The 21,605-nt window shown below is 49.0% G+C and overlaps 1 protein-coding gene across 2 annotated transcripts; it reads left to right on the forward strand.

Moving 5' to 3' along the window:
- The first annotated feature begins 854 nt into the window (after nucleotides 1-854).
- Nucleotides 855-21,474, forward strand: LOC122390983 (adhesion G protein-coupled receptor L2-like). 2 transcript variants are annotated; one of them, XM_043384481.1, is made up of 22 exons: nucleotides 855-1,024; nucleotides 5,724-5,915; nucleotides 6,182-6,376; nucleotides 6,632-6,688; nucleotides 7,288-7,424; nucleotides 13,357-13,525; nucleotides 13,828-13,965; nucleotides 14,205-14,365; nucleotides 14,480-14,606; nucleotides 14,869-15,093; nucleotides 15,292-15,410; nucleotides 15,644-15,731; nucleotides 15,953-16,159; nucleotides 16,500-16,617; nucleotides 17,389-17,602; nucleotides 17,844-17,993; nucleotides 18,281-18,396; nucleotides 18,861-19,117; nucleotides 19,417-19,508; nucleotides 19,782-20,024; nucleotides 20,219-20,456; nucleotides 20,725-21,474. In XM_043384481.1, the coding sequence occupies exons 4-22, from the start codon at nucleotides 6,667-6,669 to the stop codon at nucleotides 20,733-20,735; spliced, it is 2,832 nt and encodes a 943-aa protein (XP_043240416.1). In that variant the 5' UTR covers nucleotides 855-1,024; nucleotides 5,724-5,915; nucleotides 6,182-6,376; nucleotides 6,632-6,666; the 3' UTR covers nucleotides 20,736-21,474. The 2 variants fall into 2 exon arrangements, with proteins under 2 accessions (XP_043240416.1, XP_043240415.1); XM_043384480.1 differs by having other exon boundaries at nucleotides 6,182-6,688.
- Nucleotides 21,475-21,605: the final 131 nt, after the last annotated feature.

The raw sequence follows: 21,605 nt of genomic DNA on the forward strand, positions 1-21,605 counted from the left end.
GCACGGTGCCCCCTTTGATTTTGGCATTTTAACATTAGCCCTATGAGCGTTGCATGGAAAGAATGGGACCAAAAGTCGGCAGTGCCCCCTCCCCCTTAATTGAAGCCTGAAGGTGTTCCGCCGCTTCTGAAGACGGGGCATTGTTCTTTAAAGTTAAGACGATCATAATTATGACAAAACGGGTCAATCGCTGCCGTAGAAGATGCAGGTGATGAATCTGTTTACGTAACATAAGGATTTTAATCAAAAACCTAATGAACAGGCCATCAAAACACATTTATGACTCTTCGGTAATCGTTTCGTATGCCTACCAATTATAAGTTCTCCTCCGAATTAAAAAGTGGCGCATACATATTCTATTAAGTACAGCCCACCGCTAAAGTAATGTAGGGTTTCACCAATCTCAACGGTTGGTTTTGACTGGCGATTGTTTAATGCGGAATGATCGAAAAGAAGATGTCAATAGCTAAAGTTGCAGCTGCAAGGGTGACGATACATATAAGCTACATTCAAAGTTTCATTGTAGTCTGGCTAATCGTTCCTAAGCTTCAGAAGCAGAACAACCCATGACTGAAACCCCACATTACTTCTGCTGTGGACTGTACGTTTAGCAGCAAAAGGAATACTCTCGCGATTATCCGTCTCTTATTTACTATCCGTCCGTCCCCTGCCGTCGTCCCCTCCGAGTCCGACCATCCCGCCCGGTGTTCCGTCCGTGCGGCACCCAGCCCCGCCCCGCCCCGCCCCGCCCCGCCCCGTGCCGTGCCGTGCTGTGCCGTGTCGTGTCGTCCCGTTAGGTCACGGTGGCGGCGACACGGCCGCGGAGCGGTGACGCCTGTTTGGCGCGGTAGCCGGGAGACGGCCGAGCGGAGCCACAACACACCCGCTGTGTTATGGTGCTGCCCGGGTGACCAGGCCGGCCCCGCGACGGCACCGGCCCGCGGCCCTCACACCGCCCGCCCGACCCGACCACCTCGGCCCGCGGCACCTCGGTCAGCGGTCTGCCCGACGACAGAACCCACAGGTAAGTCAGCAGACGGCGCGACAACTGCAGGAATGGCTTGTCTATATTGATCAAATTCAAATGCGATATGGTAATTTATACCAATTCATTAACGCACGTTGTTCGCGCTTCAATTTGACCCGTTCAAAAAGCTTATCGATGAATACTTCATTATGATCCTGTATTGTAAAACTCAGCACACAAACGCAATGTCCAATTCCATAGTCCATAACACCGAGCACATAGGTGCCCTCAAACGTAACGTCGTCAGCGAGGCGCGAGCGATAGTATCGGCGGCGCGAAGAGCCGCGACTGTGGTTAGACTGACCCGCATAACACCCGAGCACTGCGGGTAGCCTAACGCACAGGCATCGGCCAGCCGCGGCTGCGGCGAAAGGCATTAGGGGAAGGTGGGGTAAGACGGACCAGCTAAGGTTTAAGGCCGCATATCTTGCTACACTGCTCTCGTAATTCATATTATTTATAGTCTTCGGAATGCTCAATCCTTCCTCTGTTGATATGTGTAAAGACTAGATTTCAAATTAAAGACATCTAGGTGGTGGATGCTCTTAAAGAGGGACATCTCAAAAACTCAGACAAGAAAAAACGTGGGGTAAGACGGACCACCCAGCAGTGCCTGCTATCCGTTCATGTGTGTTACACTTCTGCTCTCTACTCTTGTAAGAAAAAGTAACCAGAATGGTAAAATAACAAAATGAGCCTTTATTCTTTACTCATGTGTGATGGAAGTGCAGCTAAAAGCTGGGAACATGTGTGTTGATTGTCGTTTGGCATGAATGCATGCTAACTGAGCACTTGCATGCATGGCTCACATGCAACAAAGACTCCTTCCTGAAAAATTAGCTTACTTAAACTTGTGTCAATGTTTTGGAAAAGAACTTTCCATATGCAGGGTACAATGGACCACCACAGGGTAAGATGGACCACAGTGGTCCGTCTTGCCCCAAATCTAAATTCTGTCATTATCATGACGTATATGTCAAATAGCCCAACATTGCAAAACCTTGCCTTTCCTAAAGTGTGACTATTAGAGGTGGAAATGAATATTAGTCATTAGTCAAAAATTAGTCGACTAACGTTAGTCAAGCACTTTTTTAGTCAGTCAAAAGTCAGTCAACCAAAATGTTTGTTAGTCATTAGTCAGTCATTAGTCAATGATTTTGTTGCATATTAGTCGACTAATTTGTCGTGGTTCGTGAGGTGACTTAACCCTCGCCCTGGCAGGTGAGGGGTCGATGCGACCCCTCCCCCAAGAGTTTTTTTGCGATGCGCGCTGAACTATTAGTCGGATCGTGCTGAAATTTTCAATAGTCTCTGGGGTATCCTTTGCACAACTTTTGCTAGACAAAAAAAAAATCGGGTCATGTCAGTTCACCGAGCTATGACGTCATAATAAGTACAACCTCCAACCGTTTCTAACAAAATCGTACATACCGTAACTGGACGTGATCTCATCGACAAGAACGAAACTATTCCGTGTGGTTTATGATGTCAGAATTTGACTGGACATGATCTTTACATTGTATATTGACCTTTCTAAGGTCAACCAAGATGATCTCGCATGTCCACACGCTGACCTCAGTGATATGAGCTGTGTTTAGTGTCCGTAGTGAGGTTTCTTGAGGTCCTGAATCCGAATCTGCGGTTCAATTTTCACCTAAACGCCTTCAAAACTGTTCCTACAAGTGGCAGTGAACTCCCCACTTCCCCAGGTCTCCGGTTGACGGGCGGCCGCTGCTGCTGCCGGTCAGCGAGCATAGCCTTGCGGCTTTTTGGGCCAGGTACCGTGGTACGTGACGTCATTGAAAGCCTTTTTTATCACCATAAAAAGTCATAAAAAAGTCAACAATATGTAATTTTGCAGCTGAGGAATACGCTGTTCTGAGGAATACGCTCTTCGAAGTTGCAAGTCTTTATCTTTCATAGATGCACCAATGTTGACTCGATTAGTTGGAAGGCTCCCGATATTCGCAAACGTCCTCGCCGGCGGCGGGCGTGACCTCTCGTGTTCCCGGGGAATACGTCACGCCAGTAATGACTGAAATGCAGTCAACTATACCTCATTTTGTTGGTAATTCGTTGCGAAACGCGGTCGTGAAAGTTTCATGTCGCTATCTTTCATAGATTTGCCAATATTGGCTAAGTAATTTGGAAAATTATAGTTTTTCCACGAAATTTGACCTTTGACCAATGACCTGTCATAACTGGGTCAAATATTGACCTATGGTAAAAATATATCGGCCAATCGCGAGTACTCGTTGCGACCAATCGACTGGTCTTTGTTGCGAAACGCCACGACGCTTAGTTTCGAAACGCCAGAAGGGTCGCATCGACTCTCTCCCCCCCCCCCCCCCCAGCCAGGCCGCGTTACGAAAAATGCCCTGCCAGGGCCGGGCGAGGGTTAATCCGCGCCCCACTGGGGGTCGCCGGCCGAACGCGCCCGGCTGGGGGGATAAATTTTACCCCCCCCCCCCTCCCCGCCTGTTATCTCCCTAACCAGGCGTCGTAGCGGCCGACAAGATAGGTATCTTGCGGTGGCTTCGCATCGCGTTGGCCATAACATGATTAGGAGAAAATTTGAGATCGATTTGTGTTTTTCCGGTGTCGATCGGAATTATTTACGCAGTGCTAACAAATTTCGAAATTTAGTCAAATATTAGTCAAAATCAAGAAAAATGGCGTTAGTCATTCATTAGTCAGTCAAGCCTTTTGAGACCAAAGATTAGTCAGTCAAAAGTCAGTCAACCAAAATTGTCATTAGTCATTAGTCAGTCATCAGTCAAGATTTTGGAAAACGTTAGTCATTTCCACCTCTAGTGACTATAACTAAGTTTATAACTTTGTTCTTCACAGTTAAGTGCAAAATAGAAACTAATCATGCAAGAAAGGCGCCGTAATTGAATCACCCGTAGATCTCTTATATTAGATCGGTTTGACGAAAAACAACATTTTTCTCAATAACTCAAAAGCTATGCATCCTAGCAGCATGAGCTCAAGGTGGCCATTGTTACGAAGGAAAACAAACATAGTGAGTGCATAAAGCAGTAGATACCAGCAGCGGTTCAGCCGGGAGGGCTGATGGTCCGTCTTGCCCCGCTGGGCCGTCTTACCCCACCTTCCCCTACCTGCTGTTTCTTATCGCCACGCCAACATAGACACAGGAACGGGGGGCACTGGGCAGGGGTGGAGAATTAGGGGTTTCGGGGGTGCTCGAGAATTCAAAAGTCAACATATAATAATGCTCCAGTGGTTGCTTAAATTACGTTTGAGACACAAACTGCTTTGCGTAGGTCGCGAGGAGAGTGATGCTGTTGAGAAAACGTACCCATATATGCTTTTCTACACAAGAATTCGGCGCTTCCATTAGCCAGGTGCGAGAAAAGCACCCCCTGGGATTATGACAATTCTCCGCCCCTGGCACTGGGGCAGTGGGGGCAGCTTGCCTCCCCCCCCCCAACTCTGGGGCCGTGGGGGCGGTGCCCCCACAACTTTGAGACCGAATAACGTACTTTTTATACAAATGTTTCCTTTTTTGTTGAAAAAGTCAAGAGATGAAAAAATAAGTGGCCTAAAACCGTTGGGCGTTGAGAAAGCTAGATTTGGAGGTACCGTATGTTGAACTCTATTATGGTGTGCCCCCCCCCCCCCCCAGTCTGAAAGTAGTTCCCGCGCCCCTGATCGCCAATGCCTTTTCCGGACGTCAGTTCGTAATGGTCTTTGATGCAGCATGTAGATATCGATTTCGCGTCTCCATTCCATTCCACCTTGTTTCATTTTCAAATATTATCCGACTTAACACAACATCACGTAGCAGCATGTTAATGCTGCTCGTCAATGACCGTTGAACGATGTTGGCATGATTCCTAAAACTGGACACATGCAGACTGACGTTCATTAGATACGTCGCCGATATTATATAGCTATAAAAGGATCTAATTTAACAAAGTTGAAAGTATTGACGAAGTGTCATTTCTAATCTTCCTCAAGTAAATGATAGTCATTCGTATTCGTTTCGGGCTACACTGAGATAAAAAATTGTTAAAAACCAAATATTTCGGCTTTATTAACTGCATGGTTCAGTGGTTTTGAACCAAAACCAGTGAACAAGGCTACTCAATAAAGCCGAAATATTTTGTTTTTAACCATTTCTTACCTCAGTATAGCCCGAAACGAATACGAATTACTAAAGTTGAAAGTGTCTGCTAAAAAGCATAAAGATGTTTAAAGAACAAATCGACATGAAGTCTCTTCAAGATGCATAATTTTTGTCGATAGGTAGAAAAGCTATATTTTTTTAATGATTAGGTATGGACTGCGCCAAGTATAGCGTTAGGTACGAACATCACGTCCTGGCTTAACTCAGATTTGTTTTTCATTGGAAAAACACAATTCTAAAGAATAGTGTTTTACCTAACTATTGACAACAAACCTTCGGTTATGTTTGTTGCATGTTACCGATGTAACATCACTCTTCAGAGTTCACACCGCAGGATTTAGGTACAAGCCCGAAGCAATAAAAAGGTAAACCGAGCTGCAGAAGCTGGTTTTCCGGTCCTTTCGTCTAATATCTGTAATTGACCGCAGAATAATGCGTTATAGCTACATATATTGGACCTGAAAACATTCCCATTAAATCGAAATGATTTCCGGTGTGCCTGTGTTACTGCTCTCAGCAGGTGGCATTTGCCCGGTCTTTCAGCACCGATGGGGACGAGTCCCCACCGTTTGTACTGGGAGGGTCTGACGGTTGACTACCGCCTTCTGCCTATACGGCTCCGGCCAGCGAACGGCACGCTGCCTCAGATGAACTCCTTTCGAAGGTGAAGTTAGCTCCTCTGTCAGTCGGAGCCATGGACGTTCTCAGGCTTCTTAGACGGAGAGGCGTTTTCAGGTAGTGTATTACGCTATTTAAGAGGAATAGCGAGTCATGCAAATGGCGCGCAGTCGGTATGGTTTGTTTCGGTGTCGGACGTCGGTGTGTTTGTGTGTGATGATGGATGAGTTTGTGTGCGTGGCGATTTGTGAGATGAGTGCTGGTATAAAAGATGTCCTTCACTCCATCCCTCCCAGCTCTTATCCCGTGCCTATCATATTGCCATGGCTGGCTGTAAAGTGCCGGACGTTTTCGATCCGCCTGACGTCGTTCACCCATTACAGACAGCGTTTCGTCAACGACCAGCAGTTGCGGTCACACCAACTCAGCACACCGCTCCGTGAAGTGATGCTCCCGCCATGAGCCACGAAGACTCCACTCCGTCACCGGCTCACCGTCCCAAGACTAGCTCGACCGTTTGTGGCGGCGACTCGACGTCACCTAGCCAGGACTGGTTGGTCCGTGTTTTCGGACATGAGGTAGGCAGATTCTGTCTATTGAGTGAGAAAGAGAGAGAGAGAGAGAGAGAGAGAGAGAGAGAGAGAGAGAGAGAGAGAGAGAGAGAGAGAGAGAGAGAGAGAGGCGATGAATCGTGAGCCAGTGCATCAGATGGAGTGAGAGTATCCTTGATCCTGTCCCGAACCATCCTAACCATCACCCACCGTGCGTTCATCGTGTAAGACCTAAAATGCTCACTAAAAGTCGTGACACCCGTCCCTTCTTTCTGTATTTAGTTGTGCCGACTCCTGCGCCGACCGACGAGGTTACCATGGCCATCAAAGCAACATACGGTAAGTGCAATGCGATCGAACGGCGGGCGGCAGCACGGTGCGACAGCATAGCACGTCCAGTAACTCAAACGGAGCACACAGCAGTAACACAGACGGAGCACACAGCAGTAACACAGACGGAGCACACAGCAGTAACACAGACGGAGCACACCTACCTCAGTAGGTAATTTAAACACAGATCACACAACACTTGCCGGTTATGCACAAATCTCTATGCCCCAGCTGACACTGCTAATCCCGTTAGGATAAGCACATTGGCTGCATGTAACACCTGTGTGATGATTTTGGACGAGCCCGAATGCGTCATCGATTTGCCCTCGATAGCAGAGTTTCGGACCTGAGTGGACATAACGAGATGTTTCATAATGCATTAAAGTGGTAAATGGTAATTGTGAATGCATAAAATACGCTATTTAGAACTGTCGTTGTCAGTTTAAACCCCCTGCACGTATTGAAACTCCACCGTTTAGAGCGCAATGTGCGTGCTCAGCCCGCCGATGCATCGCGGTGGACCCAGTCATTGACCATTTACATCGGAAACATCCGCCCGTCTGACTGCGTGTCTGCGGCGCTCACTGTCCACCGGCCACTCTCCGCAGACGACAAGTATCCGGTCACCACCAACTACTACTGGGCCAACATCGACGTCAACATGACGTCCACCCAGGGCGACGACACGTGGACCACGGGCCAGGGACCGGCCGGCTTCGAGAACTCGCTCATTCTCCAGCAGGGGGTCAGTCGGGAGGATTGGAGGACGGGAGGAGCCGGCTCCGGCTGTGGGGCGAATGGGGAATAGGGGATACTAGGGTGACCCGCGTGCTCCGCAACGCGAAAAAGGGGTATTTACGATCGGCGGGTGTTTGGTTTTTCTTGTGTCGGTTGGGTTATCTATCCATTTCGGTCGATTGCTTTTTGATGGCTAAACGATTTGGTTTGGAGAAAAAATATCCATCGGATCGAGGTGCCCGTGTCTGATAAGCATGCTTTCTGCTTCAGAACCTGTCAATAGTTCAGGGAACCTGTCAAATGTGCTTTATAATTGAGGTGCGTAGTTTTAAGACAAATGAAAGGCGTAGATAATTTTCGCTAAAAATCGTTTTGCAGAGGTTTAAAACATTTATATTTTTAAGAATACTGTTGCTTGTCATGCAAACGTGATGATTGGATCTTGGAGAGAATTGAATGCTCTTTCTAATGATAGCATTTTCAATTGTCAAGCGTATCAGGTTAAGCAGCAAACCCCGTGTAATTATTTAGTGGCACATTATGGACAAATGTCATTTTCTCCAGCAATTTGTTCCACCTTGTTTTTGATCATTTAGCTTTTCACAATTTTTCCATGAAAGGTGGTACATTTCCCTTGCCAATAGGCGTTGTTTCAACTCGCTCTGTCGGGCGGTCACGTAAAAATAAAATGAAATCCAAAATCCATTTAAAACGCACTTTTTAAAATGAAATTGCCCTCACATGTGCACGTGGCACGTGCCATCCACTGCACCGCACACCATTCGATAGCCCGTTCGATTCTCTACACGATGCTGTTTTCCCCGTGTCGATCGGGCGCACGGCTACCGAGATATTGCACGGGGAACGGACCCGTGTCGGGCAAATTTAGCCATTTTCGCCCGTTTTTGCCAGCCGATTTATACAGGTAAAGTCTATGACGCGAATTTGCACTTTTTGGGCACGCGCCACGCGCTCGCTATCGATCCGATCGAGCCGAGACCGCTCAAAGGCACGTTGTCCATCCTTGTTCTATAACTTGCGCAAATTTCAGCGCGGTAGTTGCAACGGTGTGATCTGTAACCCGCGCTACGTAGCACCATGTCGCGACCTCGGTTACAGACAGAAACTACGTCACCTCAAATAGTAATATAGACAAGCGGCTGCGCCACTTGCTTTGCTGCGTGGAAGGAAAAAAATGCGGCACCAGCCAATTTGCTTTCGAATGGTGTTTGATTCATGTCGATGTGTCGTCTAGAAGCATAGATATGGACGGAAATGTGAAGAGAATTTAAAAAAGAACTGTTCTGAGGGCGTTGTTGGATGAAACTTGGGTGATACGGGGTCAAGACGGGTCAAAGGGGTCAGCCCCGGTCGCTTTGGGTGAGGCCAGGTCACATAGGTCACCTCTCGTCCGCTGGGATCAGCCCGGGCCACTGTTCTGCTTTTGCCTCCACCACTACCCCTACCCCTACCACTACCCCTACCACTACCTCTACCACTACCCCTACCCCTACCACTACTACTACCCATACTCCTACCCCTACCACTACCCCTACCACTACCCCTACCACTACCCCTACCACTACCCCTAGTACTACCCCTACTACTACCCCTACCGCTACTACTATCCCTACCAGTCCCCTACCCCTACTACTACTCCTACCACTACCCCTACCCCTACCCCTACCACTACTACTACCCATACTCCTACCCCTACCACTACCCCTACCACTACCCCTACCACTACCCCTACCACTACCCCTACCACTACCCCTACCACTACCCCTACTACTACCCCTACCACTACTACTATCCCTACCAGTCCCCTACCCCTACTACTACTCCTACCACTACCCCTACCCCTACCCCTACCACTACCCTACCACTACCCTACCACTACCCCTACCACTACCCCTACCCCTACCCTACCAACACCGCTGGGTCATGTCAGGTCACAGAATAATTGGATCCATTCAGTACTAAAATATCAGACTTAGAGTGTTCCCAGCCCTGCCCCTATTCGTGCCATTCCATTACGCTTAATCGTATTTGTCGGAAATGGCGCTTTGTGGCATATGTGGCGCATTGCGGCAAATGCGGCGCATCTGTACCTGTTGTTTGAGCATGCATCTTGACACCAAATTACACCCATATCGGACTATATTTGACAAAACTGTGCGAGTTGCGGTGAAAATGACGCCCTGAGATAATTGTGGCGCATTGTGGCAAACGCGGTGGATTTGTAAAATCCTATCACAAACTGTTGCCATTCAACGAAAATCAACACATTTTTCGCTTTTTTTATTCAAATTAAAACTTGCCTATCCGCCGATGCGAGGCACTCGCCGCCGATCGGCATGCATTTAGTCCACAAAGTTTGTCGACCCCGGCTCTCAATGAAGATATACGAACCGATCAAAATTTCATTTGCGCTTTTCCAGCGCGCCTCACGCGCGAACCGTGCACCCCAGCGAGCCGAAACCTAGAAAAGGCGCTGACCCGCTCTGTCACCTATAAGGTGTGCAAATTTCAACCCCCTACGATATACCGTCTGCCCTGTAGGCCGGCTAAATTGAACCCACTACACGGCGTGGCGGACAAACAAACAGACAGATGGATCCTGTTCAAGGGGCATTCCACGTCAAGTGGGACAAAAAATAATCATTTTGAACCTCACCTCCTCCGATTTTTGCGAAACTTTGTGAAACTACTCATCTACATGTGAAAAGAAAGGAGACATATTTTTGTCAAGATATGACGTCACGTTTCCGAGATACACGTCATCAAACATTGACTTAGGCAAGGCACATTATCATCTTTAAAGCGTCATAACCATTGAAGTTTTAGACATATCACCACGAGACAAAGTGTGAAATGGAGGGGATAGGTCAGGCTTTAATTTGAGGATAACAATATTGACGTAATTAACTAATTAGTAAACTTAATTAAAATTCAAAAAACAAATTTAGGTTTTCTGAAAAATGGGTACCCTTCGATTTTGCTGATTTTTACATATTTCATTCTCCTATACATTAGCTACATCATATAAAAAATCCAGAATGGGCCGACGTCTACGTAACTGTCTTTTGGACTTCGTAATGTCTGGCACTCGCGTGTTTCGTTTTAGCAATCAAGGAGAGGCGCTACCCGGAGATGCTTCTTTCTACCCCAAACCAAAGCAAACCTAACCTGACCTGACGTGACCTGACCTAATCTAACACGCGTAAATATGTACAGCCCTCACGGTAGTTGCCGACTGGCCAAATGCTACCTAGATACGAACATTAGCCCTCACGACAGTTGCCGGCTGGCCAGATGCTACTTAAAAAAACAAATGCGTGTTAAACACTTCAGGCTGACCCGCTGCGAGCCAGCGACCTTTAGATTTCGAGGTAGGTACACTCGGCACACTTACTGCTAAGCCACGAAGATAGCTGGTCATCGTAAGCCAGTTTTTTATGATGAAATTGGGCATTCTCCGGGCAGCGCCTCTCTTTGGTTGCAAAAAGAAAATACGCCTGACTCTCCCAGCGCTAGGGAAGAAAAGCCCGGTTTAGCCAAAAAAGGTAGGTACAAAAAAACGGAATTTGAATTGTAGGTGGGGCGGCGGGGAACTTTCTCGTGTGCCAATTTCATGGCCCTAGATCAATATATTCAAGATCAAATGAGGTTAAACGTGATCAAATTTGCTATAGTGACTATTTTGCGTTTATACGCTCATAGCTCTAAGAGATACTGGCCGATTTTCCTATTTCTTCCTTTATACGGCATTTGTAGTGTTATGAGAATCTCTAGCTAATCTTACCATAAATTTGGCAATTAGTGACCTGCTAAGAGTAAGATGTCGCCGGCAGAGGCGGGGATCGGCCGACGCGGGAAACGTCATAGTCACATATTGTGTTTGCACCCTAATAATTTAATTTTACCAGTTGATTTTCGTATTTATTTGACCATTAGATTGCCTGTACATTTTTAAGCCTTCACACAAAATTTGACACAAATCGATCATAATCAGCGGTAAGAAGCGCAGTGCAAAGCTGGAACCGTCCCGCGCCGGCACAGTCTACCATTCAGGCGACAACGGCCGGCGCCGGCCGCCGAGCCGCTCCGGCAGGAATGTTTGACTTTACACCGCTAATACTTGAAAAGTTGTGGACCGATTTACCTGTTTCTTGCACGGGAGGATTTGCAATTCGAGTCTGGACAGATATTGAAAGTTTGACGTTAATATGATAATTATGGCGTGAGTTATTGGCGATAAACAGGTGGAGTTAGCGAAATCGGCCCCTTCCACCGCCCATGCTACGTTGCACTACTTGTTGCTATATCATCCAAAGTTATCGTTGGCCCACTCTAATTTTCTCAGCACGTGTGCCTTACGTGTAGTGGAAGACAATATCTAAATTTGAGCAAAATCGAAGGGTACCCATTTTTCACAAATTACATTTTAAGAAATTAATTCAAAATAAAATAAATTCAAAATCACCAAAAAATGTTAAAATTGTCAAAATTTACTAGCATTACTCCTTATGTACACGTTTCAGTTTGTTTGAAATTAATAGCTTCAAAAATGTTGAAGCTATAGATCTTTCAAGATTGCAATACACGTCCAATTCTGCTCAAAAAGCAGAAGTTTAGCGACTTGTATCTCTGTAGCCCGAGGGCATATGACAAAATCCTTTCACCCTCAGAGGTTTCACCCAATAGCCAATAAGTATACCAAGTTTGAGCAAAATCGCAGAGGTGGCCGATTTTGGCTGTCCCGGTTGACATGGAATGCCCCTCAAATAGTAAGATAGATACCGGGTGGCCCAAAAAAAACGTTCCGAACTTTGGAGGCCTATATCTCAAATTCGAGTGCAAATACCGAGCCAAAATTTTCATCACGTTTGCGTCACTTCTTTGCGCATTGGTATGCCAAATTATAACACTGTACCATCATTTTCAAGCCAGCAATCTTATGTTGAATCAAGTAAGACGTTTTTGCTTTTTTTGCCGTTGTTGAACGGAAGTAATGATTGGCTTAGACGTACCATGTTAGAAAAAATACAAAAAAAAGAACGGCTTGAATGATACCAGCACGTGTGTTGCTATTTTATATATTTTTGTCACACTTATGTGCCAAATATTCAAATACTACGCCAAAGTTGTGTTAATGGATGCCATTCGTTTCAACACAAGTCCTGTTTCGAGGCGAAGGAGTGGCACGGTGCATGGGTTACTGCTGATCGCCCTCCCTTTAAGAAGATCATATAGTAAATCGACCGAATAAGGAAAAAAGCTAGAGGGAATGTGTCAACCTGAGGCCTGAACCACCAATGAGACTAGTTGCCAGTAGCAGTCATGGCTGTAGGTCGTGGTGCCGAGATGGAAGTGGCCCGTTCACTCACATTTTTGGTAAACATCAGAGCAAAAAAGTGATTTTTACATGGCATGCTTGAAACACGAACCGTTTAAAAAGTGATTGACCGAATAACATAAAAATCATACCATTCACTGGAAATATATGTCGCATTGACTATTGGAAGTTTCAATGTTGTATCTTTATCACTTTCTGAGAAATATTGATTTAAAATTGGGAACGTTTTTTCTGGGCCACCCGGTATAGGGCCTTGGAATATGGTAAGATGATGATTTATGTAAAAATCAAGTAAGGCCTGTGGCCGATATACTTGAAAACGCTAAAACAATATAATTTTGGCTCAGCATATTTTTGAAAAGGAGGAAAGGTCATGACAATAAAGAAATACTTGATTTTTACATTAATAATGATCCTCCAACAAGCACTAAAACAGATACAACTCAAGATGATGATTTAGTTGATTGGATGGGATAAGTGAGACAGGGCTAGGACGGCGAGGGAACGCAGTGGGGCCGGCTGAGACGGTTGCTGGGATGGTGACCGGCCGACCGGTTCTGATTCGGCCCTCCGCCGGCAGTGTATGTCCCACCAGAAGTGGGCCAACCGCCGGGAAGCGTGCGCCCATAACCCCAACAACTGCACGAACGGCTTCTCCTTCAGCATCTGGGCGCGCATCGAGATGGAGGCCATCGAGACGCTGTTTAACGGCACCGTCAGCACCCACCGGCGCTACATCCTCAGCACAGGTCAGATAACTACAGCGCTATATTATCCTCAGCACAGGTCAGATATACACAGCACCCATCGGCGCTACATCCTCAGCACAGGTCAGATACCCACAGCACCCAACGGCGCTACATTCTCAGCACTGTAGTCAGATAACTACAACTCGCTCGCATTTAGGTAGTTAGGTGTTTGTAAGTTCACGCTGAGGATGAATGCATATTTGTCTTTACCCCAAAGTCGTAAATATCTACGTGATTACGATAGTCATGTGACGTTACTCCGTTTGGGAGGGAGTTGTCTAGCCCCGGTCGACTGTCGACAGGCGGCGACGACCAGGGCTCTCCGGGAGTAGCCATCTACGTCGAGGGCCACTCACTGCACGCGCTGGTCTCCACGGGCGCCGAGTACTGGGACGTGTCCGTGGTCGGCCAGGTCATCTCGCAGGAGTGGATCAACATCGGTGAGAAACGGTTTGCTTTCGGTGAGAACCGGACTGTTTTCAGTGAGAACGAGCTAGCCTCCGTAGTCTGGGCCCTGGGGCCAATATCCAGAGGAAGCCGGCACTTGAACACATTGTTGGCCCTAACAAGCAGGTCTCCGTATACGTAAAGTTTTTTTTTAGTTTGCCCGCCAAGACGAGTGTTTGGTTTAGCCTCAGTCGGTCGCCGCCCGCCGCTGACCCCCGCCGTCTGTCCCCAGGTGTGCGCTGGAGCAAGACGGAGCCGTTCGAGGTGCCCGGCTCCACCAAGACACTGCCCGGCCTGCAGCTGTACGTCAACAGCGTCCCGCTGGCGCGCGTGGCGGTGCCGGCGCCGGCACAGGCGGCCGTCAAGGCCATCCTCGATCCCGTGGAAGTGATGGTGAGTGAGATGGTGAGGTCTGGGTGGCCGCAGACGGCCAAATAGGCGACCCCGGACCAGCGAACAGTCCCTCCGCCCTAGTAAACGTGCTCTGACCGCTGACTGAACCTCCAGGTCGGCTGCCACCGGACCAAAGACAACTTGGCCTACCGCGACTTCTGCAAGGGCGAGTTTGACGAGCTGGCCATGTGGACGCGCCTGCTGCCGGCCAACGAGTCCATCTACTTCCTCGGCGGATACGGTGAGAGAGAGAGAGAGAGAGAGAGAGAGAGAGAGAGAGAGAGAGAGAGAGAGAGAGAGAGAGAGAGAGAGAGAGAGAGAGAGAGAGAGAGAGAGAGAGAGAGAGAGAGAGAGAGAGAGAGAGGGCGACTCGCGTTCTTCGTGACTGAGTCGGGAGTGTCGCACATTGGCTCATTACAGAGTAGTTGTGTACCAATTTCCGAGATATATGAACGTAACCGTGCTGACACTGTGCCCATACCGTCTCTCCGTCCGACTCACAGACGAGCAGGACAAGGAGACCACGATGAACTCACTGCTGGACGAGTTCCAGCGCTGCCCCAAGTGCCGCACCGACGCCAAGATGTTCCGCGCCGCCATCGACCGCGTGGAGAAGGCCATCAAGACGCCGCCGCCGACCACGGCGCCGGTGGGCAGCACGGCCGACTCCGGCGGAGCGGAGACGGCCACCGCCGAGGAGGCGGCCGCCCCGGCCGACCTGCCAGAGGGTGAGTGATGGGCCAACGCTGACCCGATCGGGTGGAGCAAGGGTGGGTGCTGGGATTGCACTGTTGGAGCTGAAGGAAGTCCTCTACAGCACGGGTAACTGGGTGATTGACAAACGCCATCAGTTGGGGTGGGAGCTCCCCGCGATCAAGGCTGCTTGGCTGTCGAGAGGCAGGGTCTGAAGCGGGCCTGACCGCCAGGCACGCCGCTGGCCAGCCCGGAGGAAGTGAGCAAGGTGCGCACGCTGGTGGACCTGGTCAAGATGATGACCTCGGAGGCCAAGGACCCGGTGACGACCGAAGAGCTTCCCCTCTTCCTGGTGAGTGCAACGCCGTCAGAGGGTCATCGTGGCAGCCGTAGTTCGTGGCCATCAGTGCGATCCGACCCAATCGTTTCAGTGTATTACACCGTGTTCTGTCAGGACCGCAATATTCTTATACTCACAGGCAGCATAGTTCCTGTTAGGTCGGTCGGTAGTCATTGACCACCCGATGACTATCACTGAGCATCCGATGACCGTCACTGTCCACTGACCGGTGGTATTTGCCGCAGTCTTTGAAGCAGGTGGTGGGAACCGCCCTCGATAAGGAGACGCTGCCCCAGTGGCGCAACATCGAGTACACTTACAAGGAGGAGGGAGGTGAGACCTCGTGCTGGAGTAGCCAGCAGGGCCCTCGCCCAGTAATGTACGGCCAAGGGTCTCCCAACGTGGCACCATTTAACGTGGTATAAAGTATTACGCATATAATATGCATGCCTTGGCAACATTCGGTTGTTTATTAATGGTCGTACTCCGTGTGTCATTTTCGTACGATGTACCCGACTGTAGCGTGTATTCTGTACCGTCAATGTCACCGACAGGTGCCGCCTCGGTGGTCACGGGCTTCGAGGACTGGGCGCTGGAGCTGGGCAGCAACACCGAACTGAAGAGCCTCAAGGATAACCTCGTTCACCACGAGAAGGCCAACAACATCGAGATGGTGCTCCAGCGCACGGCTAATTTCCAAATAAGGCAGAAGCCCGTCCTCAATTACCCGATCGGAAAGACAGGACTCAACAGCGTCCGATGTAAGCACTGCTGGCTGGTGCTCGGCGTACAACAGGCCTTAAGTTTCTAGTGTTTACAAAATATTGACTTTTTACAGCCTGTCTGCTTATTTGGCTGCTAACTGTAGATTGAAGACTCATCTATCTCCGTTTGCGTTTTCGATGTTACCCGGTCTAGGCATCTCCGTTTCCCTTCCGTATCCATCCTGACCGAGTCGCATCCATCGACTTCGCAGCTGCTTCCTCAGAGTTTCATTGATCGTGTCGTTCCGTGACCACATCCTCCCGTTCCGATCGTTCATTCTCGGTAACTGATCTAGTTTCTGATCCTACACCCTCTCGTCCGTCTCGTCTTTCTCAGTGGCCAGCGAGCTGTTCCACAACCCGGATATCGACGCGTGTAAGTTTGTCGGAGTGACGGTGGTGTACGTCTTCTACCCCACCCTGGGACACGTCTCACCGCAACGCTACAGCAAACTGTGAGTAACGCCGCAACGATACAGTAAAACTGTAACCCAGAGATCCTCACTCCGTGTTACTTGTACAGTAATTGGGCACGGCTCGTTTTAAAGGGACTATCCCACCTTCTAAAATGTTGTTAAAACCAGTTGAATTGTGCCCGACTTTATAGATTGGATGACCAGGAACACGGTTCTGGCATTTATTTTTCATTAAACATCTTAGGCTTCCCATATTCCAAACACAAACTTTCAAATATGTGACGTCACAGCCCAAAATTACCTCCTTCCCCAGGCCACATTACTGTCATAAAGCTGATTCTTTTTACTCTGTAGGCACCACAACAAAGTTCAGACCAAATTTTAAGCGATTTTTCAACGAACAAACCCATTTAAATCAGAATGACTAAAGGAGGTGACGTCACACTAACGGTCGCTCCATGTTGAAGATAGGGCCTTGTACAAGGCCCATTTTCAAATGAAGGGAACGAATTTCTTCAACACCCAGAGGCCGCGGGGGTTGCAGCCTAGATAGATAGTGGTTTCTGAACCTCGCCGCAAACTTGGCTATCTCAACTCAAACCCCATGTTAAAGGTGGGATAGTCCCTTTAAGCCATTCTAGAAAAATGACCACCGAAAGTTTGGTTAACAACCAGCTGTTACCTCTAAACAGCTTCTCTGCAAGCTATCGGTCAACGGCCGTCGTTGCTCAATGCATCGGCTGTTAAGGGCAGGAGGCTACTGGTTAGTTCAGTGGCCGTCGCCAGCTATTGAGTCACGCTCTCGTTCAGGGACATCAACGCGGCCGACACGGACCTGGAGCTGGAGGGGGGCGTGGTGTCGACCAAGTACGCGCTGAGCTCGGATAACCCGGAGCTGGTGGCCAACTGCAGTCCGACGGCCGAGCAGCTGCGCAAGTACCCCCTGCAGACGTCCATCAGCCACACCAACCCCGTCAAGGCCAAACGGGGCATCCTCTTCCACGAGGGAGAGATCGACACCGGGGTGAGTGCCGAGTGCGAGCGATAAGCGGCGGACAGGCTGGGACTTGAAAGTGATAGCAAACCCAATCTGAGTGAGCTCGGCACGTAAAATTCACACTGTCCGGGTCAAGAAGAAAGAACAGAATCATTTGGAATAAAAATAAATACGTGACCTTTTACATGCCTACCACCTACTAAATGAGCATTTGAGAGACAGCTCAAGAAACGTTGATGCCTGCTAATGTCGTTCCTTTTTGCGCCAGATTCTGCGCCGCGCCTGCGTCTGGTGGAACCCGGACCTGTCCGACTACGGAGGCTGGGACACGGACGGCTGTAAGGCCGTCGAATACAGCGACTTCCACACCCGGTGCGCCTGCGCCCACTTTGGCCAGATGGCCATCATGGTGCAAAAGGTACGTCACAACTCACAAGAAACGCGGCACGGAGACGGTGTACTATTGTGCCAGTTATGATGACGGTAAAATACCTACCAGTTGCAATGTCATATGAGTTCAATAAGTTGATTGATATCGATTCTCTTGAGCATCAACCCAATCGGATAATTTTCCAGGGAAGACGTGCTTAGCGCAAATAACATAGACATAAACATTAGACTCATAGACGGTAGTGAATATGTATCTGTACCTTTCATACAAAACACAGATCATTTATGCTTATCTTGATTATTTGCCTTCCTCAGGAGCCGCCGAAGATCGTTGATTTGGAATTCCTATGGCTGAAGATAATCAAATATATCTGCTACACGATATCAGCACTACTTCTTATTATATTTATTGTCGTCGTAATAAAGATCAAGTAAGGCCCGCAACAGACCGAATCACCGCCCGATGTTATGGAATATGGTTATGGAACTTATATTCCTGTTATAATGGCTGAAAGAATCAAAAGATTCGCTTCCAATCAGTTTTAACTAAAATTAGGAACGTACCCACAAAGAAGCATGGAGTCCTTAATTCCGTTCATTAGTGCCCGAGTAGGTATGTAGGTATGCGTAAAGTACAATCATCGCAACAATTTTAAATGTCATATTTTGATACGTTTAACCAACATTTCCTTGGGAAAGACGTGTCACCCACGACACATATATTTCCTATTCACAAAATATGTAAATCAAATCACCTTTCTGTCATCGTGGACTCTTTCTCGTCGCCCTCTAACGGCGCCACTGAGCGGTATACTGCGCCGCGCGGCTCCGGAGTGTTGCGGCACAGCCTACCCTGCCAGTGTGTGTGACAGCCGTCCGTCTCGGGCGCCGGCAGGGCGCTGCACGAGATGTTCCACCTGATGCGGCTGAACACGGCCATCGGCCTGCTGTTCGGCTCGGTGCTGATGGTGCTCACCGACATCCCGGAGATCCGCGCCGACCGGCACACGTGTACCGGGTTCGCCGGCGGCATCCACTTCTTCTACCTGCTGGCGGCCGCCATGGTCACCATGGAGGGCATCGCCGACTTTATCTCCGTCACCAGCGGCGCCATCGGCGGCAAACTCAAGTCCTACGTGGCCTTCTCGTGGGGTGAGTGAACCCACTGACCACCGAAGTATGCAGTGGTCCCGCATTACAGTTAACGTGTTGCTATAACTTAAATTATTTTACGGTTCATCAATCGTCTTTCGTCATTCTCAACCTGACTGAAATTAAATAAATAAATAAATATAATGTGTCCCGATATTCCTATCGAACACCACTGCTCGGTACTCCTACTTGAAAAAGCAGCCTCTATATAGACCACACATACAAATGACCGATCGTCTTCATATGACATCCAGTCGTCCGGTTATTTTATGCAGTAACCCATGACCCTGTGCCGCCAGGTATACCGTTCTTGTCACTGGGCTATGCAATGCTAATGCATCTGATAGACTACGGCACCGACCCGCGGTGCATGCTCGGCTGGCCCGATCAGGTATGGTATGGAATAGCGCAGTCGGATCAGATGGGTGGGCGCTGGACAGTGGGCAGCCCGTGCCCCGTGCTGCAACCCCTTTGTGTTCAAATTTAAGAGCTCAATTTTTAAGATGATCTCTGTTTTTAACAGGCTTCGATTTTTTAAGGTAAATGTTAAATTGTTTACGCCGATTGGAGCCGCTTCACTGCGAAACGTCATTACGAAACGCCCAGTAACCTGTCTGCCATTAACCGTCCGTTTTAACCCGTCCTTATGCGTTCTCCGTCTCAGGTGAAGATGACCATGTTCCTTCCGATGATCGTGCTGCTCGTCTTCACCTTCGTGATGACGTGTCTGGTGAGCTGCAACATGCAGGCCTCCCGGCTCAGGAAGGAGAACATCGTGGCCGAGCAGCTCACCGTCTGCAAGGGCTACGTCTTCTTCTCATTCTACTTCTTCTGCACGTGGATCGTGGGCCTGATAGCCTATCTGCGGCTGGGCCTTAGCATCCCCAGCTTCTATCCACTGTTCCAGGTGGGTCCTCAAGACAGTGCCGACAAATTGTGACAAATGGGGTGGTATCGAATGTAGCTTGTGGAGTATGTGTGTCGTACTTGGGCAAGTTACCATAAAAGCTATATATTCCATGCATCCATATTCCTCCATTGTTGCCAAGTTCTCGCACTGGCAGAACCAAGCCCTAAATTCCCGCGAACCGTGCCCGGCAGATACTTAACTCCACGGGAGGTATTATCTTCTTCCTATTCTGCGGTATTGGCTCGGAGCGGTTCCGACTGCTCATCTCGGGCAAGTCGGACCTGCGGAAGAAGATGCTACTCTCGTACACGGTGTCGGAGCAGCTGAGCGAGTCCCAGCAGAACCTGGTCGAGAAGGAGCCCAGCCGACCGGCCACGCCCGAGGACGACGAAGAGTTCGACCCGGAGGCCATGGGACCGCGAGGACCCAGTGAGTGCGCGGCGGCACGCCCGGGTGCCTCATGTTTGAGTCGAACGTTAGGGCGATACCATGGGCTGCATTTAGAGCGCTTTGGGTGGTGAATGATGGCGGGTTATATCGTGGCTGTAGGAATGTTACCTGGACTCTGTATTTTGCTGCTTATGTTCGCTTCCGCACTGTTGAACTCTCTGATTCACTCGGTCAGTCTATTTTCCCATTTCCCTCCACATGACCAACGCTGTCTGTCCCCCACGCTAACATCTCTGTTCTGTTTCAGTTGTGGCGTAACTTGACGTCAGTTCGTCCTACAACTGACCAACGGCGACCTGCGATAGACCGGACCCGTGCCTCGGCCATCGACGGCTCGGGTTATTTGTGTGTGCAATGTGTGTCTTCAACGTGACTCAACGCTCCACGGCACGCCACGCCACACTCGAAAACGAGTAGCGTGTGGCGCTGCTGTGAAATCGAAACGCTTTACCCGTGCTGTTTAGTATCTATTGTATGATTTTATCCGTAGGATTTCATCGGTTTCGCTTGCTCTTTCCTATTTCAATATGACTGGCTGTATTATCAGTATTGTGAGCGCACCGTTCGGACAGCGGCGGTTATCAGACTCCGACACTCACTGTCAACGTCATCGGATAGACATGCGGTCAGACCGTCTCGAACGGTTCGCGCGTTCAGACCGTCTCGAACGGTTCATGCGGCCCCCGTCCCCGTTATCAGCTGGGGGTCCTCGCAGTCACTGTCACTGTCACCTGGCAGTGAACGCGCACTTGAAACGGTCCGCGCGGCCACCGTCACTTTTATCGGACGGTGAACGAGGTCTCAGTCATTCGTCCTCGGCTGTCTGTGGTCGACCATTACGCAGTGTTTGGCGCAGTGTCTGAGCCGTCACGACCACCCCACGGCTGACCGTCAGCAGCTGTCCGTTTTCAGGAGACGGTGCTAGCTCGGCATTCGCTCAGTTGTTTGTTGTAATTGTTTCAGAGGATAATATAGTTTTATTAGCAGCAATGAGAAATGTTTTTTGATCTTTTACGCTCGGACCAGAGCAGTTTGTTTGCCCAGGCAGCTAGAAGAATGTGTGGATCTTGCGCTCATTAAAACTATGTTTTTGCTGCTACACGCCCCGCTCCGGCTTGTGGTTTTCCC

This window comes from Amphibalanus amphitrite, unplaced genomic scaffold, assembly GCF_019059575.1.
Source record: "Amphibalanus amphitrite isolate SeventyFive unplaced genomic scaffold, NRLGWU_Aamphi_draft 000417F_arrow, whole genome shotgun sequence".
Classification (NCBI taxonomy): Eukaryota; Metazoa; Arthropoda; class Thecostraca; order Balanomorpha; family Balanidae; genus Amphibalanus; species Amphibalanus amphitrite.

Coding starts and splice junctions, on each gene's coding strand:
- LOC122390983 (XM_043384480.1), top strand. CDS start 6,586: ATGCTCACTAAAAGTCGTGACACCCGTCCCTTCTTTCTGTATTTAGTT. Junction 13,966..14,204: donor GCAGGAGTGGATCAACATCG/GTGAGAAACGGT, acceptor GTCTGTCCCCAG/GTGTGCGCTGGAGCAAGACG. Junction 15,094..15,291: donor CCCGGCCGACCTGCCAGAGG/GTGAGTGATGGG, acceptor CCTGACCGCCAG/GCACGCCGCTGGCCAGCCCG.